Source organism: Primulina huaijiensis, chromosome 2 (assembly GCF_012295235.1).
Source record: "Primulina huaijiensis isolate GDHJ02 chromosome 2, ASM1229523v2, whole genome shotgun sequence".
Taxonomy (NCBI): Eukaryota; Viridiplantae; Streptophyta; class Magnoliopsida; order Lamiales; family Gesneriaceae; genus Primulina; species Primulina huaijiensis.
Window position 1 is genome coordinate 19,322,482 of NC_133307.1, and position 19,412 is coordinate 19,341,893.

Here is a 19,412-nt window from a genome sequence, read left to right on the forward strand (position 1 = left end):
TTTTTTCCGGCGCTATTTTCTCTCCCTTGCTCACATAGTTCGTCTTTATAATGGATGGATAATAGTTCGAGCAATTAATTTTTATTTTTTTTCCTTCGACTAAATACAATTTTATATCTAATGTGTACGTCATATGATGAAGTTTATCGATAGCTCATTTTGTTTAAACGGTTAATAGAAATACAAGTATTTCTTATCCATGCCTAATTATATGATACGAAAATCATTATTATTATTATAAAGTTGTAAGGTGTATATGTTACTAAAATATATTTTAAAATGTTTAGATTAATAAAAAATTTAGAAGATTATGTATTTTATTTAAGACAAAAACTTTTGTGATATAGTCTCACGAGTCAATTTTGTGATACGAATCGTAATATCTCCTATTTGAGATCTCATGAAAAAATATTATTTTTTATGTAAAAAAATATTATTTATTATTATAAATATAAAAACAAGAAAACTTTTATTTATTTAATTACCTTTATTTAACTAACTAAAAAAAGACTGATTTTTGTTTTTGATTTGGAAGTCAAATTTTTAGAGAACTTCAATTAAAGTTTAAAGTAGTTCCATGTAGGGTTTTGAGCCCACATTTTGCCCGATCAACGGAGTTGCCTCAAAAAAAACGTAAACTCTTCATAAAATATATTTTGATAAGTAAATCATAAGCACGAAAGGAGAACATTTTCATCAGATTCAGCGGAGGCTGATTGTACACAAGAACACGTTCAACAAAAACAAAGAAAAGTTTTCAGATCAAATGACTCATATCATCAACGATTCAAGGCCTCAGACATATTCAAAGAAAAAATTGTGACCATTTAAAGAGAAGCAGATACAAAGCAGGTGTAATTCTAGTTTGTGAGCTCCATGATGGCAGAGACAATATCTCCATCTGCATCCTTGAGTGATTTGACTGCCCTGGCTCTTGAAACCCCAGCCTGCGTCATCACGAGCTCTATGTCCTTCGGTTCAACTCCAGTCTCGTCAACATCTTCATCATCTTGAGGTACAATTGTTGCCTCAGTCTTCGGGACCATGTTAGTGAGATTTGGAGTCTTAAACTGCTCCGCAGCCTGAGTCTGCAATTGTGAACTCAAATCCTCGATCTTTGCCTCTCCAAAGATTACATAAGTATCTGAATTTGGGCTCTTAAACACATCTGGTTTTGAGATCACAAACAGGATCTGAAACATCGTTGACACAGATACTAGTGTCAGTTGACAATGCTAGAACATGGTTGAGGCAGTTATATATCTAGTTATTAACATGAAAATGTCCAAAAAATGAGAGTGGTACAAACATTCTTGCTCTTTTTAACTGTGACTCGGCTGACCCCAGGGATGGACTTCATTCCTAGCTTTAGCATTGCCTTGCGGCTCTTCATCTCACTTCGGCTTTGTTTTGACCTACCACTGGCATCTTCTTGTCCTACCAAAAGAAACAAAAACGACTTTGTCCACGTAGCAAATATGATACATAAACATTAAATTCTACAGGAAAGAGCAAATGTAACTACTTCAGAGATTTCTAATCTGATGGTGTCATTACGCCATCACTCTTTGCTAGGGCACCACATCAGTTAAGTAATTACTATTTACCAGATTACAAGCATGGAAATTTTAAAACTATGCAGCCTTTGAGCAATAAAGTGTTTGCAGGCATCAGCAGTGGAAGTTCAAAGATGCTTGAATTGTCTTGCTTTCTGACATTCTATTGCTTCACCAACTGGAGACACTTGACACATCATTTTTAGATGTAAAGATTTTACCACTCACGGAAGGCCATAGATCACAACTGCCCAACACAGTGTGTTTTAATAATCGCCAAAATGATACATCAAAAACTTTTCTTTAACAGTCTTTGAGAAGCCAGAAAACTTACAAAGCCGAATGGAAAGGAAAGGTGATGCATGTTAATAACAAAATGTATATCTAAACTCACAGTCGACATACACACATTGCGATAACAAAATAGTGGCCAAAGACTCGATGCACTTCTCTGTGTAAAGCAATCTAGAGAAAATTATAAATAAATATAAATATTAGAAGTAGATAGGAATTAAAAACCACGGACAAGATGAGGTTTTTTTTAGGAAAAACCATAAAGATGTCACCAAGAGACTATTAAGCTACTCTTCCATTATAAGTAGGTGCAGATAGTTGCTCAATCAAGATAACTAACCTCATAAATATGAGTCACAAAAAACAATTCCACAACTCAACCGAGAACAAATATTTGAACTCTGTTAAGGTCAAAACTATATACAGTTATTTAAAAGTGAAAACAAGTTCAAGTTTACAAAAGGAAAGACAATTTCAAAATCAAGAGGGTACAGTACACATGCCTTCGGCATCATCTTCATCGCCTTCCTCATCATCATCGTCGTCGTCATCCTCAATTAAAGGCTCATCATACTGAACATTGATTGAAATAAATTAAAAAAAACCATCAGTTAGCAACACATTTATATTTCCATAGCACGTGCAGCTCTAAATTTCCACTAGTGGGAGATGGACAGGCATCCTATATGCATGAATACCAAAGAGACATCACGTCAAAAAAATTATTTTGTATAATCAAAAAAATTACTCAACCTCCCTCTCAATCAGTAACAGAACCAAAAAATTAATTTTTCAAACAATTTTCAAGCAGTCTCTCACCCCCACATGGTTAAACGAAACTTGCTCTTATTTATAGTCGAACACTTGTATGGGAGAATTGTTTTGTTAGAAAATGTGGGAGCACTATTTCCTTTTTTACTGCACTAAGATTTTGCATAGCAAGAAATTGGTTAATAAATATTCTTTCACAGGATGAATTTTCCAACATAACCCACAAGAAAAACTAAAAATTTGTTTCTACGGCGAGCTCAAATCCTTTTTACATCAGCTATAAGTACGAAAAAAATTAAAAATTAGGAAAATTTTACTCTACCACTGTTAAAAGGTAACTTTTTTAATGGAAAAAAAATACTGCATTGATGTTGATTACGAATGTAAAATATTTCTTCTACTAAACTAGATTCATTTACTTTGCTATGCACAATCGGATCGCACTTTTATCATCTCAAACCATGAAAACCGCAGTTCACCCAAATAACCCAAAAACTACAGTAACAAAGAAGGGGAAGACAGATCAGAAGGAATACACCAGTAGCAATCTCAAGCATCTCCCTCCGAAGAACGTATAGTTACCGACGAATCTATCAAATCACCAATCCGCAGACAAAAGAAAAACGGCATAACAACGAAATAATTGATTCCAAACAGACGAATAAAATTCAAAAGTCATAAATTGGAAAAAAGAAAAAAAAAAACTTACATCAATCTTCTGTTGCTCGAGATGAGTTGCCAACAATTCTTCTTGCGATTGAGTCATGGTTAATTGTTGAAGAAATGGAGGAGGTGGTTGTTTCAGTGAAAAGAAGAAAACAGGACCCGAAACCCTCGAAATAGAAAGTCCGCGACACTTGTAAGAACGTAGCTTATATGTTACAATTTTAATTTTTTTTATTTTCCTTTTTCGTTTTTCCTTTTTGGATACACTTTTCTCTATTTTTGATTGTTTTAGTAAATTTAATAAAATACTAATAAAAGATGTACATGCGTGGTATGTGTAATTATTATTTTTAATTTGATCAAATAATATTAAACAATTAACATGAAATTTTCAATTTAGAAAAATTATTCGATTTAAAAAGAAAGTTTTATTTAGATTTTTTTCTATGTAAAATATGGAATGATTTGAGTTAGTTTTTTGTTGAATAAGAAGGTAATTATGAAATTAAATATTTTGGTATCCTCTAAAGTAGTTACTCTAGAGATCTCACACTTAATAATATAATATAATAATATAGAAATATAGATATGATAACTAAATTAATTATTTTTCTCTCTTGAGGTTTTATGCTGATGCAAACTTTAATCAAGTAATTCATCTGTATCTTAACTATTAGATGATTTTATCTTTTTAAATTTTTTTTATCTATATTTTGTTTATTTAAGATTGATTTTGATTAGGTTTTTTGATTTCCTATTTAATTCAATTTCTTGATTGGATTATATTTTAGTTTTCTATTTAAAAGCTATCATTAATCTTTGTATAAACAATTTTGAGTTTAATAAAAAATTGATAATTGAGGATTTTCTCAACTCTCTTTGGATTTGTTTTACATCAGTTGATATCAGAACCAACGATTCTACCCAAATTTTTTTCCATCATGCCTCCAGGACGTTGTGTTGTCGATGCTTTGGATCTTCTCACAACCATCGTTGACGAGATAACCTTCCTATGCCAGGAAGTTTCCGGGTTGCAAGCCAATTAGAGCACTAATCAATTCTTCCAGCTGTCAAGAATGAGATGATAATTTTTTTTTTTGCACCGCCTCGTGGTCACGTCCGGCCACCTTGAGTTGTCGTCGTAATAGCCACAAATGATGATCATTGCTAGGAAGCATCCTTCAAGGTGAATATCCTTGAATTTTTGGGTAAATCGGAACAGGATGAACTGTTGGACTCGCTTGCATCTATAGATGCAATACTCTACTTCAAGGATGTTCTTTTGCAAAAACAAGTTGCCACTCACTTTCGGGGCCGTGTCGCTGCTAGGTGGCAGTAGTTAAAGCAAATCCTCAAGTCCGGGAAACAAAATGATAAAGTCCACAGTCTCAAGCCCATAAGATATATGGCAAGCCCATTATTTTAAGAATAGTCTAGATGAATCAATTTGTTTAGTCAGTTACAACAAAATTTCTTCCAGCTGTCGACATATCCTATGTTGGATTTGTATATATATCTTTTCACAATTGTAAATGAACATGAAAAGAGATGAATTACATGATTTGTATCTCTTTTGTTCTTCTTCTGTTTTTCTAATTTGGTATCAGAGCTCAATCCATAGCTGATGCCATCTTCGGCAGTGGAGTTACAACTCACACCACTGTTAATCCAGCAGCCAATGTAAGCTTCTTACTCGTGAACCAGGCTAACCAGATTAATTTGGTTAAGCTTAGCGACGAGAATTTTCTTGTGTGGAATCTCCAAGTTATTGATGGAATTCGTGGTTTGGGGTTAGAATGTTTCATATAGAGCACCTCATGTCCCTCCTAAAGTGGTTCATGTTGAGAACACTGCCGACGACATCAACCCCCAGTTCATTACCTAGAGTAGACAAGATCAACTTTTATTTTCTTTTCTATTGTCCTCCATGACTGAAGCTGTCCAAAGCCAAATGATCGGGTTTCATACGTCCTCCCAATTTTGACTTCAGGTATCAACATTATTTGCCTCAAGATCGAAAGATAAGGAGATACAATACAAGCTACAACTGCAAACCATGAAGAAAGGAAATCAAAATATGAAAGATTACCTAAGCAAAATGAAAAACATTATAGATACTTTAGTTGCTTGTGGTCACTCTATCAGTGAGAATGATCAAATCTTATTTGTTCTTGGTGGCATTGGATTGGAATACGACTTTGTTGTCGTTCACATTACTTCAATAATTGATACTCTAACATTATTAGAGGTGAATTCTCTTCTCTTAGCTCATGAAGGACGCCTGGAGTCTCATAATATTAACAATGAAACGTTGCCTCATTCAGTTAATGAAGCTACTTTTCCTCCTACAAAGAGGACTGATGATTCTTTTTCACCACGAAGCTCCTTTCCCCAAGCCTGTGGTCGTGGCAGAAATACTCGGGGAGGCAAACGTTTTTGGAACAACAACAATGACAGACCTGTGTGTCAAATTTGTGGAGTCACATGTCATGTCGATGGAATATGCTATTACAGATTTGATGCCGAGTATACTGCCAAACCTTCGAGTTCCGTTCGATCCCCTTCATCGGGCCCTTTTCGACCACCACAACAAGGTCAATATCGATCTCCTTAGTCTCCTTATCCATCAGCAGCTATTGCCACTACCACTTGTGAATCTGCAGGAGATGAGTGGTGGTTTCCAGCTTCCGGAGCTTCTCACCATGTTACGAATGATCTTGGCAATCTCACACTTGGTTCCGAGTATACTAGCGGTGGTAAGGTTTATATGGGCAATGGTGCAGGTCTGTTTATCTCACATATTGGTGAATCTAAATTTGGTTCATCTTCTTTTTCTCGGCCTTTCTAGTTGAAAAACCTACTTCATGTTCTTCAAATAACTAAAACTCTTTTAAGCGCTCGCCAATTTACCCTTGATAATAATGTCATGTTTGAGTTTTATCCTTCTTATTTTCTTGTGAAGGATCTAGCCACGCGAGCTGTTCTTCTCCGAGGAATTTTACATGAAGGCTTGTACAAGTTCAACCTTGGGCCACCTAATTCTACTGCTGCATCCCAACCTACATGTCTCCACTCTACACTTTCTGACGATTGCTGGAGTCCTCATTTTTCACATCAGCATTCAATAAGGCCTCTTCAAGTGTTCTAGATCAATGGCACTATAGATTAGGTCATCCTCTTTCTACTATTAAGCAAATTCTATCTAATTGTAATTTTCGTTTTCCAATAAATAAATGTATGCATTTATGCGAAGCTTGTGAACTTGGCAAAAGTCAAAAACTCTCGTTTCCATCTTCTCAAATACAATTTTCCGAACCACTTTGAACTCATTTTTGTGGATGTTTGGGGTCCTGCCCACACTCCTTCTCGAAATGGTTTCAAGTATTATGTAAGCTTTGTTGATGCCTTTAGCCGTTTTACCTGGATCTATTTTCTTAAATTAAAATCAGAAGTTGTTCAAGTTTTTGCGCACTTCAAAAGTCATGTTGAACTTCAACTCAACAAAAAAATCAAAGCCCTTCAATCTGATTGGGGTGGGGAATTTCAAGCTATGAGTTCTTTCCTTCAAACCAATGGAATAAAGCATCATGTGTCTTGCCCTTATACTTCGAAACATAACGGGGTTGTTGAACGAAAACATTGGTACATTGTTGACACTGGACTCTCTCTTTTAGCTCATTCATCAATGCCCTTATCCTTTTGGGATGATGCTTTTGTTATAGCAGTCTATCTCATAAATAGATTACCGACTATAGCTCTTCAAGGAAAAATTCCCATTCAATATTTGTTCAAAAAGCCACCAGATTATTCACATCTTAAAACCTTCGGATGTCTTCGTTTTCCATGTCTCCGTGATTATAACACTCACAAACTTGACTTCCGCTAAACTCCATGTACATTTATTGGTTACAGTGACAATCACAAAGGATACAAATGCATTAATGCTACTGGTCGTGTGTTCATTTCTAGACATGTTAAGTTTCATGAACAAAGTTTTCCCTTCTTCAAGTCCTCTGTTGTGTCTAGTTCCACACTCATGCCTCAATCTTCCCTTTAGTTACCAAAAATTCCTGCCTCTACATATGTTTTCATTCCTTCTCATTCCATGACTCCACCCGTCGACGCCTAATCTACTTCATGTCCTCCACAATCAGACAATACACCTACTGTATCATCTTCTACTTCTCCTCAATCACAATCAGTCCCTACATCAAGTGATACACTCTCCCCGTCATCTTCACCTACTCTCACAGCCCCCCTACGCCTCCCATATTGAATCTTCATCCAATAGTTACTCGCTCAAAGGACGGGATCTTTAAGCCCAAGGTTAATTTACCTTTTCATTCTAATATTTGGGAACCATCTTCTTTCCAGGAAGCAAGCACACATCCTGAATGGTGCAAAGCTATGGAAGCTGAATACCAAGCCTTAATGCAAAACCATACCTGGACTCTTGTTGAAGCACTCTCTAGCATGCCCATCATTGGCTGTAAATGGTATCCAAACTAAAAACTAATCCCGATGGTTCCATCGCTAGACACAAAGCCCGTCTTGTCGCTGAGGGTTATTCTCAGACCCCGGGGCTTTACTATACAGAGATATTCAGACCAGTTGTGAAATCCACACCATTCGACTTGTTCTCACTGTGGCTGTTGCTAAGGGTTGGAGAATTCAACAAATTGACGTCAATAATGCTTTTCTCAATGGCAGAATTACTGAGCTTGTGTATATGCGTCAACCCAGGTTTCAAAGCTCCAAAAAACAACAATTCTCTTGTGTGCAAACTAAATAAAGCCATATATGGTCTCAAGCAAGCCCCGAGAGCTTGGTTTGCACGGCTCTATCATACTCTAAAGCTTATGGGCTTTGTTGAATCCAAAGCTGATGTTCGTTATTTGTTCAAACTCATGCTGATTTTGTCATTTATGTTTTAGTATATGTTGACGACATTTTAGTCACAGGAAGTGATAATGCTCGGGTTCGATCACTCATTTCAACCTTAAGCAATCAGTTTTCCCTTAAAGTTTGGGAGATGTGAAATTATTTTTAGGTATTGAGGTTTGTCGATCATTGGATAAATCAATGGTTCTTACTCAAACTAAGTATGTGCAGGATCTGCTTCTTTGCACCAAGATGAACAATGCCAAAGCCTTGCCGACTCCGATGACTTCGAGTCTTAGATTATCTTGTAAAGATGGGGATCCATTTCCTGATGGTACGCTTTACCGTAGTACAGTAGGAGATTTTCAATATCTAACCATTACAAGACTTGACATTGCATTTAGTGTCAACAAAGTCTGTCAGTTTATGCAAGCTCCCTCATATTTTCATTGGAAGGTGGTCAAGCATATTTTACGTTACTTAAGTGGCACTCTTGGTTTTGGTATTCGTTTAAATCCTAGTTCTGCATTTACTCTTCATGGTTTCTGTGATGCTGATTGGGGTAGTGATCCTGATGATCGTCGCTCCATGTCTGGTTTTTGTTGGTTCTTTGGGTCCTCTCTTATTTCTTGGAGCTCCAAGAAGCAACCTATTGTATCCATGTCTAGCACTAAAGCAGAATACAGAAGTGTTGCAAATGCCACATCCGAGCCGTTGTGGATTCAATCCCTTCTCTATGAACTTCACATTACTGTCTCAAATCCACTTATTCTATGGTGTGACAATTTCAGCACCATTGCACTCACTGCTAGTCAGTTTTACATGCAAGAACTAAGCACCTGGAACTTGATCTTCACTTCGTTCGTGAGAAAGTTTTGGCCAAACAACTTTCAGTACTTCATGTTCCTTCGACTAATCAACTTGCAGACGTACTTACTAAACCATTTTCTACAATGATGTTTCATCGACTTCGGTTCAATCTTAGCGTGGTTCCTCATCCCCTGCTAAGCTTGAGGCAAGTTAAGTAAATTCCGAAGTCCAAGAAACAAAATGATAAAGACCATAAGATATATGGCAAGCCCATTGTTTTAAGAATAGTCTAGACGAATCAATTTGTTTAGTCGGTTACAACAGAATTGCTTCCAGCTGTCGACATCGTGTATGTTGGATTTGTATATATATCTTTGCTCAATTGTAAATGAACATACAGAAAAGAAATGAATTACATGCTTCGTATCTCTTTTGTTCTTCTTCTATTTTCTGATTCATCTCATTCTTCTCGATCTCGAGATGGAAAGCCACATATTAATTCATGGGCAAAGTTACTGAAGCACAGTTGGCAATTGTTTTTGCCTTACAATTATTTTTGTGTCCTTTCTCAATGTTTGCGGATTTTTATGATGACCTTGATCGTTCCGCCGCACATGTCTCGTTTCATGCCAACACATGGATGATTGGTGTCCCTCATCTTTGGTCCAGTCCATATGTCCTATTAGGAAACTTTACAACCCTTCCAGATTCGAATCCTTCCGACCCCGAGAGAATGATGCAAACATGAATTAAGATATTCATCTTTATCTTAAACTATTATATGACTTTATCAATATCTTTCAGATTATTTTGTTTATTTATCTTTCATTTATTTAAGATTGGTTTAGATTAGATTTTTGGATTTCCTAGTTAATTCAAATTCTTGATTCAATTATATTTTAACTTTCTATTTAGAATTTATCACTAACCTTTGCATAAACATTTTTGAGTTTAATAAAAATCGATAATTAAGGATTTTCTCAATTATTGACATCTTTTTGGGTTTGCTTACATCATATACTCCACCGAATAAAAATTATTAAATTGAAAATCTAAGAAGTAAAATTTATTTTTCTTTAAAAAGTTCGATGAATGTATATAGAGTAAGTATCTTATGAGACGGTCTCACGAATCTTTATCTGTGAGATGGGTCAATCCTACCGATATTCACAATAAAAAGTAATACTCTTAGCGTAAAAAGTAATACTTTTTCATGGATGACTCAAATAAGAGATCCGTCTCACAAAATACGATCCGTGAGACCGTCTCACACAAGTTTTTGCCTATAATATATATGTTGCACATAATTTTTTCTCAACGTTTTTGATTTAATTAGAACAGAAATATGATAAGATTATCTTTTATAATTATAAAATAGGACTAAATGTGTACAGACCTCCTGTAAATATTCTAATTAGAACATAAACCTCTGAATTTGTTTAATAGGTTCAACAGTCCTCGCATATTTAAAATATTAGCTCACGTGCTCATGATAACCCTGCACGCGTGGAAGGTGCAAGTGTTGCTTGTATTTTATCAATTTTTTACAGCAATTTTCTAAAATGCCCCTTATATATACTATATAATCCATGGACTCTTTTATTCTTTGGCTTCTTCATCTTCACTATACCAATCAAATCCTTGGAAGAAGCTTCCATTAATATGAAGTATGTAGAAATGCGACAGCCAAGCCAATATCAGAAATAAGGTATCTTGATTCCTCCATTGTGTGCCTGCAACAATGGGCTGAAATTAATATCGTGATGTTCGAGAAGAAAAAATCGAAAGGTACGATGTATTATAGTTGCACATTGAACAATTATGGGTTCTTTTGATGGTGCAAACCCAAGACATACTCGTTGGTAGTGAATGGTGGCGACGAGAAATTGTGTGGTGATTTTAGGAGGACCAATTGCAACAGTTTCAATGGTCCTGAAACTTTCGCCCCTGAAGAGGCATGTCAAGTAGATGACTTTTTTTTTTCCAAATCAACCAAGGCACACAATCAGCAACCTAGATTCTTCTAACAGAATGTGAACTAGAGCTTGTCCTAACATACACATCAATAGATGCATATGTGCCTTGAGTTCCTATATTGGCAGTTGCATCTACACTAGCACCGGCACTAACACCTGCATTAGCACTTGTATTTGAACTAGAACTTGCACTTGCACCCGTTCTTCTAAAATGGCTCATTTGCACTCTTCTTCCCAGATTCTCCAAGTCTTGAGAATAAAAAAAAATATTTGAGAACATGGTAACATAAGAATCTACATGTTAATATGGGCTAACCTTTACTGATGTAGTTGATCCCACTGTTGGACATCCCTTAAGTTGATCCATGGACACTGAATGAGGTGCATTAGATGATGGTGCACTGTCTGCATGAATTGTAATAGTTGATTGCGGATCATGATGTTGATGTTTATCCTGCCAAATTTTTTTATCCACATTAGTAAATTGAAGCATTAAAATTCCACACAAGGCCGATCCTAACAATTTTTGGGTGAGTCTAATTTTTTGTAAAAAAGACTCCTCAATTTTAATGTGTGTTCGCATTCATTTAGTTCCATAATAAATTTTTCGAATTAAATCAATACGTTAAAGACAACATAAAAATCTAAACGAATAAAAAGATCAAATTATATCTTATATGTGCAATTTTCTCCTTTATAGATTTAACATTGTCAACATGACTTTCCCATCATGTTTGTATCAATGGCTTAACGGTCAAACTATTCACATCACCTTTGAAACCACTGCTTAGTAGAAAGATGATAAAAATGTAAAGATTTGTTGTATCACTCCAAAAAATGACATAGCCTTGGGACAGCAATCCGTGATATCACACAAACCTAAATCAAGACTTTGACAACATCAAGGAGTATAAAAAAAACTCTGGGATTCATTTCAAGTAACATTTTTTGTACATCTTTATGTATTCCTTTCATATTAAATCCATTATCATATCCTTGATCTCTAATATCATCAATGTTAAGATCAATATCGACTAAAGCATTTTTAAAATACATAAAAGCCCAAGTCCTGAATTATCATCAACATACAAAAGTGAACCCAATATTCTTCTATTTTTGTAGAACTTTTTGAATCATTCAAATTTGTATGACAAGGGAGCTCCTTGTGACTATTATCAAGAGTACGATATAATAAGATTGAAAAATATTTTGCTTTTCTTACCTTTGCAAGTATCATTTTTCGTCAATCGTTGAACGACTATGTTTATCCTCTATAACCATTGTTTCCAACGTAATTCTTTTATTTATTATTAATTTGTACATGTACACCTGCATCAATCACTGTTTTATTCTAAACTTTCTTTCCAATTCAAGCCAATTCGTCATACACTCCATATGCTTCTCAGTCACTTCATGATTTGCAAGACATCGACTCAAACTATGTCAATCATTGTATCCTTGATTTACTAACTAGCCATTTCCAGTCTTGGTTACTTGCTTCTTGTATAACTTGCAGCAAAAAAAATCTTTTGAGAAGAAACTAAATATAATAGTCATATTTTATCACTTTCCTCTTTGTTTGACATAATTCTCTTTTAATGTGACGAATTGAAATGTCTGGTAGGGCTATCTTTAGAAAAAACATTAAGGATATCTCTCTTCGGACCTATTTCTACTAAAAAGTTTAACTTTTTTTTAAATCAATATTGTCCTACTTTGCCCGATCATCAAAGCAAGTCTCTCGATTCAAGTTCTCATGTTGAACATACTCATCATCTTTCTCATGATCATTCAATCCATCCATATTGACAGACTCTACGGCTTATTCAGTATTAGTTTCATTCTCATCAAATTCATTATCTTGTTATCGGTTTATTGAATTATCAACCACGTTTCCAACAACTGCAGCTATTTTTTTTGTTTGAAACAAAGTATTTATTAATATTTCCAACTTGACTTTGAATCGTTTCTTCAATATTTAATCTTTTTAGACCCAAACATGTGCTTAGGAGGCATGTTTAGCCTAAGAATTAAAAAAAACATTGATTAATTTAATAAATAAATAACAAATAAATTAAATACATTTCATCTTGACTGGAAATCTAAAAATATTTCTCCTCCTGAGACTTGTTCTAAACTACTTTGTAATGCAGGGCTGATTAAGCCTTTTCGTCGAACAAATTGTAGGCAACAGATGCAACAGTCAGATGATATAGCAATATTAATTCTATTAGCCTAAAATACAAATTTTTGATGCACAATAAAGCAAAAAAAATGAAGTACGAGCAAAGAAAAAAGAAAATTCACTGTCAAATATATTCTTTTTATATAAAAAAAGAAATCCCAAAAATTCAGATAGGATCAGTTAAGAGAGTTTAAGTATTTAGAAGGGATGTTGAATAAACACTTGTGATTTTTTAATATTCCTTTTCCAAATATGAATCAGTTCTTTGAGGAACTGATCCCAAAATCTTGTTTGTCGATATAAATCAGTCAACTGATAAAAGTACGGAAATAGACTGAAATATAGATTGAACACTGAAGGATAATATAATGTAAAACTTACAGTATAACTGAAATAAACACACAGATTTTCATGGATGTTCGGAGATTCAAATGCTCCTACGTCATCTCTTCTATCACGAGGATAAGATTTTACTAAAAGACTTTGATAAATTACAACAGATTGTAATAATCCACTTCAGATGGTCTTAGTCACTGTCAAACTAAAATCTAACAACTCTTTTACAGTGATTACTGAAACGCTCTAATTGGTAGCCTAAATGCTACTAATAAATACAATGAATTTAGAGCTTTAGTGTGCAATCTGTAAACTTGAGAAAATACTCACGAAAAGTATAGCAACTGATTGAAGATTCTAGCTTGATTGTTTCGTGTATTTTCACTAGCTTTCTTCAACTGATTCGATCAGCTATATATAGTCTTCGATCTCAACGGTTGTATCGAATGCATTAAATGACAAATATTCGTTGAATCATCGTCTAGTTACTTTATTTGACGATAGTACGGGATATTCAAACTGTTATATTCTTCTTCATCTGTTATACTTTGATAGGACCCGTTAGTCTATCTGCTGATACTTCAACTGATGACGTAGCCAATTGATTAGAAGTCAACTGATCAGCCGATCAGTTCAGTTGTACATTATCAGTTCTAACTTATGTCGTATCCGTTGCGAATACTTTAGTTGATAAGGTTTTTCCAGTTCAGCTCAAACGAAGTCTTCAGTTACGATTATTCGATTGTTCGACCAGTTTGATTCTTTAGTTCTCTTACGGATTAATTTGTCAAACTCTGAAACTTATAATATTCCAACAATTTACCCTTTTTTGGTATTAGACAAAACTTAGATTTCTTGGACTGATGATAGAGAACAAAACTAATTGTAGATAAAATAATATACAGATTCGTACATAATCAGGAATAATGATTTTATTAATTTTGAAAGAGGTAAGTAAATATTCGTACAAACATTTCAAAAAGAAAAAAAAAAGCACTCTTCAGATCAACAACTGACTTAGGACACTTATATTATTTCTTAGACTTTTTCTCAGCTGGTCATTTATCAGTTGACTTGTCTAGTTCAGTTCTCTTCTTGCTATTTGCTCTTGCTGCCTCCATCTTATGTTCTTCCCCCTTTTTGTCAACACATGTCACTCTTGTGAAGAGGAGGAATGCTGAACTAACTTGAGCAGATACCTCAGCCAGCTGATTCTGCATTATATAAATTTTCTTAGATAGATTTGTATGAATAAAATCAATCTGGTTGCTGAGTAGTTCTTGGGAGGAGAGCAGTGTAGGAATTGTAACTTATTATCTTTTAATCTTTTTGAATGTGTCAAAAAGGGCAACACCATCATTTGTCAGCTTCTTCAAGTCCTTCATTGTATGATCTTTTAAAGTGTCCAGACTTAAAGAGTGCAACAGCTGAGTAGATTTGATCTGACTGATATTTGAACCAAGGTTGTTCAGTTATGAAAGAATGGTGTCCAACATTACATCAGCTGCTAGTGGCAATTCATGGGAGAATACTTCAGTCGGAGCTTTTTCTTTCCCCTTTCCCTTCTGAAAAAATTCCACTACAGCAAGCTGATATGGGACAACATCTTGGTCTATATCAGCAATAAGTTCTTCTACTGTTGCTTCTTGAACTGACTGACTGGGAGGCTAATCCTATTGATCATAGGCAGAGCTAGACGACTTAGCAGTCTTATAAGAAGTGAACAACTGAAGAGTGGCTTCTAACATAAAGAAAGTCTCAGGAAGCATCAGATTTGTTGATGGCAATTTTGGTGCGGCTGATGGTTTCTGGACAGAGGGAGTAATTTTCTGCTTCTTCAAGTCCTTCATTGTATGATCTTCTAAAGTGTCTAGATTTAAAGAGTGCAACAGCTGAGTAGATTTGATCTGACTGATATTTGAACCAAGGTTGTTCAGTTCTGAAAGAATGGTGTTCATCATTACATCAGCTGCTAGTGGCAATTCATGGGAGAATACTACAGTCGGAGCTTTTTCTTTCCCCTTTCTCTTCTGAGAAAATTCCACTACAGCAAGCTGATCTGGGACAACATCTTGGTCTATATCAGCTGCAAGTTCTTTTACTGTTGCTTCTTGAACTGATTGACTGAGAGGCTGATCCTGTTGATCATATGCAGAGCTAGATTCCTTAGCAGTCTTCTGAGAAATGAACAACTGAAGAGTGGCTTCTGACATATTTGTGGACAAAATCTACAACTTTCAGTCATTCTTGATCAATTGTTGTGCAAGCATGTGAGCAATTATAACCACATAACTGGAACATGCCATATGTACATATCTTCTTCCCCAAGTAAACACATATTGTCCAAAAATACCTCGTGCAGACAAGCATTGAACCTTGTATTCAAGGTCTCCGAGTAGAATGCATAATAGTTCCTTGAAATCTTCTGTTTTTTTTTTATTCTCCTCAATATGGTGAGACAGATTAGCCTGTCTCTTGCATCCAATATGTAATTGGTGAATGACTCCATAGATTGTTCACCACCACATCACTCAAAGAGTCTGCTCTGAACTTACTTCTAACAAAATGCTATGCTGGAAATTTTTTTGGCAATTACTAGTTGTCTCATAACTAAGATTCACCTTGGGCAAGCTATGCTGGAAATTTTTTAGGCAAAATGCTATGCTGGAAATTTTTTAGGCAATTACTCAGTCTTATTTGATTTACATCCAGCCTTTCAAAACAAATATGTCAACTCCACACCCCTATATTTCTTCTTGAAGTTATGGTACATGTGCCGCAAGAAGTATATGATAGGTGTCGTTTTTGCGTGTTTTTATTGTTTTTTTCATCACATTCATACATGTGTCGTGAGATTTCGTGTAAATTTAGTTATTTTATTATATGTTAAGCATAAGCATTATTTTTCATGTGTTTGGGTCGATTTGCAGGTGATATGGGCTAGAAAGATAGATTAATTCAAGAAAGGCGCACCAGGACGGATGAAAATTTCCTCCCTAGCGTGCACATGAAGAAAGATGAACAGGAAAGCCGAGAAAAGCGCGCTGGGGCGGAGATTTTTACCCGCTCTAGCACGACAGAGATAAAATTTTTGCGTGACAAGCGCGCTAGGGGTAATTCCATCCGCCCAGCACGGCTAAGAAGGAAAATATTCTACATCGATTTCTTTCCATTTTTCTGGATGTTCCTACTTGATAAAACCCTAGAACATGTTTTTATTAAAGAAAAGATCAATTTTTATCATATGAGGAAAAGATGCACGCAAGGAGAACATACCCAAAGTCGCGGAAACTTGAAGAATCCGGCATTTTAAAGCAGCGTCAGGACTGGACTCCAATTTGTCAAAGAAGTTGGCCTCTGGAAAAGGCAAGGAGAAAGTTTTTTTTTTTTTGAAAGGATGATGATTCAATCTCAGCAGTTCAAACTCAAATTGAACTGATGATGGATGAAGTGAATTAATACGTAGAAGAAGAAATCAAGTACTTTGATAATTGGGTTGAGATTCAAACAGACAACCACCTGAAGAAGCTCAAGAACAAAAGTGCACTGGACATAGAAATAGGGTTGGAAAAAAGCGTTCTGAAGGATACCAAGACCAGTGTTATTGTTGAAGCTTTACTAAGAAGAAATTATCTTGTGGATTTGATTAAGATCGGGAAGCTAACCAGTATTTGCGCAGAACAAAGAGTGAACTATGATAAACAATGTACGGCTTTGTTTGATGATATTGTTGTTATCAATAAGTTGGACATGAATCTATTGACCTTGCAAATGAAAGTGAAAGTCCGGGAAGACGAGCATGTATTGATCCTAGCAGTTTCCTCTGATGTAAAGAAGAAGACTGCTGAGACCGCGAGTCAGCTAGCCTCTAAGAAAAGAGCTAAACCCTAAGCGGAGCAGTCATGCTCGCAAAACCTTCCATCAGTTTGAGGACTTAATGAAGAAGCTCAACAAATTCCTAGTGTTTAGCCTACAGAGAGTGTGCCTCTTCCTGAAACTATGTTAACTCCTCTCCTCAACCAAAAGAAGTTGCGTCTCCACTAGTAATGGAGATTTCACTAGCTAATGTTGATGAAGTTTTGCAGTCCATCGCACAAAAAATTTTTGATGAAATAAATAAGAAATGCTCTCTTTCTCCAATATAATCATTGAACAACCTGAAATTATGAAGAGTGTGCTGGGGACTGATGTACCAGAAGAACATTGATTTTGACAGAAACCATTGTGGTAGTACCAGAACAATCAGTGACTATACGTCTATACCAGATCGTTTTGCAACTGTAAAAATAAATATAGTTGATCTAGTCAGTCATGCTGAGCCGATGTTGAAAATTGATTAGGTTGGTCCATCTTCATCCAATCAGGCTCAGGATCCCAACCTGGATCTGAATCGATATCATGATGTCAATATTATTTGATCAATATTAGATATTTAATCATATTCTTTATAAATATTGACAATTTCACATCTTATCTCAATATTCTTAAAGAAATTGTTACAAATTTCTTTATTTATAAGATCTTCAAAAACTCATTTAACCTAAAAGACATTAAATCACTATCCTTCAATAATATTATTAAATCTTGGATATTATATTAATATTATTCTTGAATATCAAGAAATCTTGCATCTTTTGATTAATATTTTTTATACTACTTCACGAGCACCAATTTATGAATAATAATACTTGTGCTAATTCTAAAGCACCGCTGAATATCTTAATAAAATTGAATATTGACAACATGTGTTTCTTCACGAGCATCAACATAATGAGATTTGTTTTCATTATCAGTTGTTTACAACGTCATATTGATAACATGTTTTAAGTCACGAGGGAATCATAAGAGAATTCATAAGAGTCAATACTAAGGTGCAACTTTCATTAAACGCAATCATCATATTAAATTACGGAAAAAATAACACAATATAAATATTATCTTATCGTATTTATCTTGATCACAAATATTTCAAATCTAACTATAAAAGTAATAATCATCCCAACAAGAACTTTTCAAATCTAACTATAAAAAGTAATAATCATCCCAACAAGAACNGTTGAGAGAAAACCAAATAAGAGATTTGTAAGTGGGATTCTGAATCAGATGTCAGCAGATTTTCGAAGTGGACGCAAAGAAAAACACTAACTTTGCAAACACACTCATTTTTTTTATTTTAATTTATTTTAAAAAAAAATTTAAACACTTTTCATGAAATATTCTTCGGAAATTTTTAGATTACACCAGAGATTACAAACTCCTAAATCTACTTCTTCTCATATCATGATAAAAACTAATAGCAAAAGGGACAAAAACCCATCAAAGAACAATTTTTTAAAAAACAAAACAAGAAGAGAGCAAAAAACCTACATATAAATATTTCTTGTAATAATTTCCCCCGACAGGTTTAAGGTTTCGGGGCTTCAATGGCCAACAGGGGAGGCTGTGGCATTGGAGCACCAATGGCAATTGCTGGAACAAACATTCTTTTATTTTACACTTTTCTGCGTCATTCCGACACTATTTGCTTCAATATCTTCAATAATCATTACATTTTGATTGGCATTTCCATTGTTGGTGCCACCGGCCTTTACTGGTTCAAGAATTTCCTCTGCTTCTTTCTCTTTGTACTCCTTGTATTTTCCCCACAGAACCGAGTACAGTCCCATCACTATCAATGCTGCCCCAATAACTCTGCGAAAAGGTAGATTAAGCTTGAAAAATTACTCGAAAAATGAATCGTTTGATCAGTTCTTCAGTTGTTTCGAAATCTATACGTACCCTCCAACGTATATTTTCTCTGCCAAAATGAAAGATCCCATGACTGCCACAATGATCATCATCAACGGACTGAAGGCTGTGACAAATACCGGCCCTCGTTTTTGCATCACAAGGCCTTGAACATAGTATGCAATGCTCGATGAAACAATGCCCTATATA

The 19,412-nt window shown here is 35.0% G+C and overlaps 2 protein-coding genes across 2 annotated transcripts in view; both read right to left on the bottom strand.

Annotated features, from left to right (window-relative positions):
• Positions 1-671: 671 nt before the first annotated feature.
• LOC140967921 (nascent polypeptide-associated complex subunit alpha-like protein 1) lies at positions 672-3,488 on the bottom strand. Its single transcript, XM_073428713.1, has 4 exons — positions 3,331-3,488; positions 2,354-2,423; positions 1,310-1,437; positions 672-1,193 (listed from the first exon to the last, which is right to left on the bottom strand). Exons 1-4 carry the CDS (start codon positions 3,385-3,387, stop codon positions 861-863), a joined length of 588 nt encoding a protein of 195 aa, XP_073284814.1. The 5' UTR covers positions 3,388-3,488; the 3' UTR covers positions 672-860.
• Positions 3,489-18,664: 15,176 nt separating this feature from the next.
• Positions 18,665-19,412, bottom strand: part of LOC140959541 (WAT1-related protein At5g07050-like) — a 2,244-nt gene continuing 1,496 nt past the window's right edge. Inside the window, exons 6-7 of the mRNA XM_073417438.1 lie at positions 19,254-19,405; positions 18,665-19,166 (exon numbers count right to left, since the gene is read on the bottom strand). Coding sequence (XP_073273539.1) covers positions 18,962-19,166; positions 19,254-19,405 — 357 coding nt within the window. The 3' untranslated portion in view covers positions 18,665-18,961. The remainder of the gene's footprint in view (positions 19,167-19,253; positions 19,406-19,412) is intronic.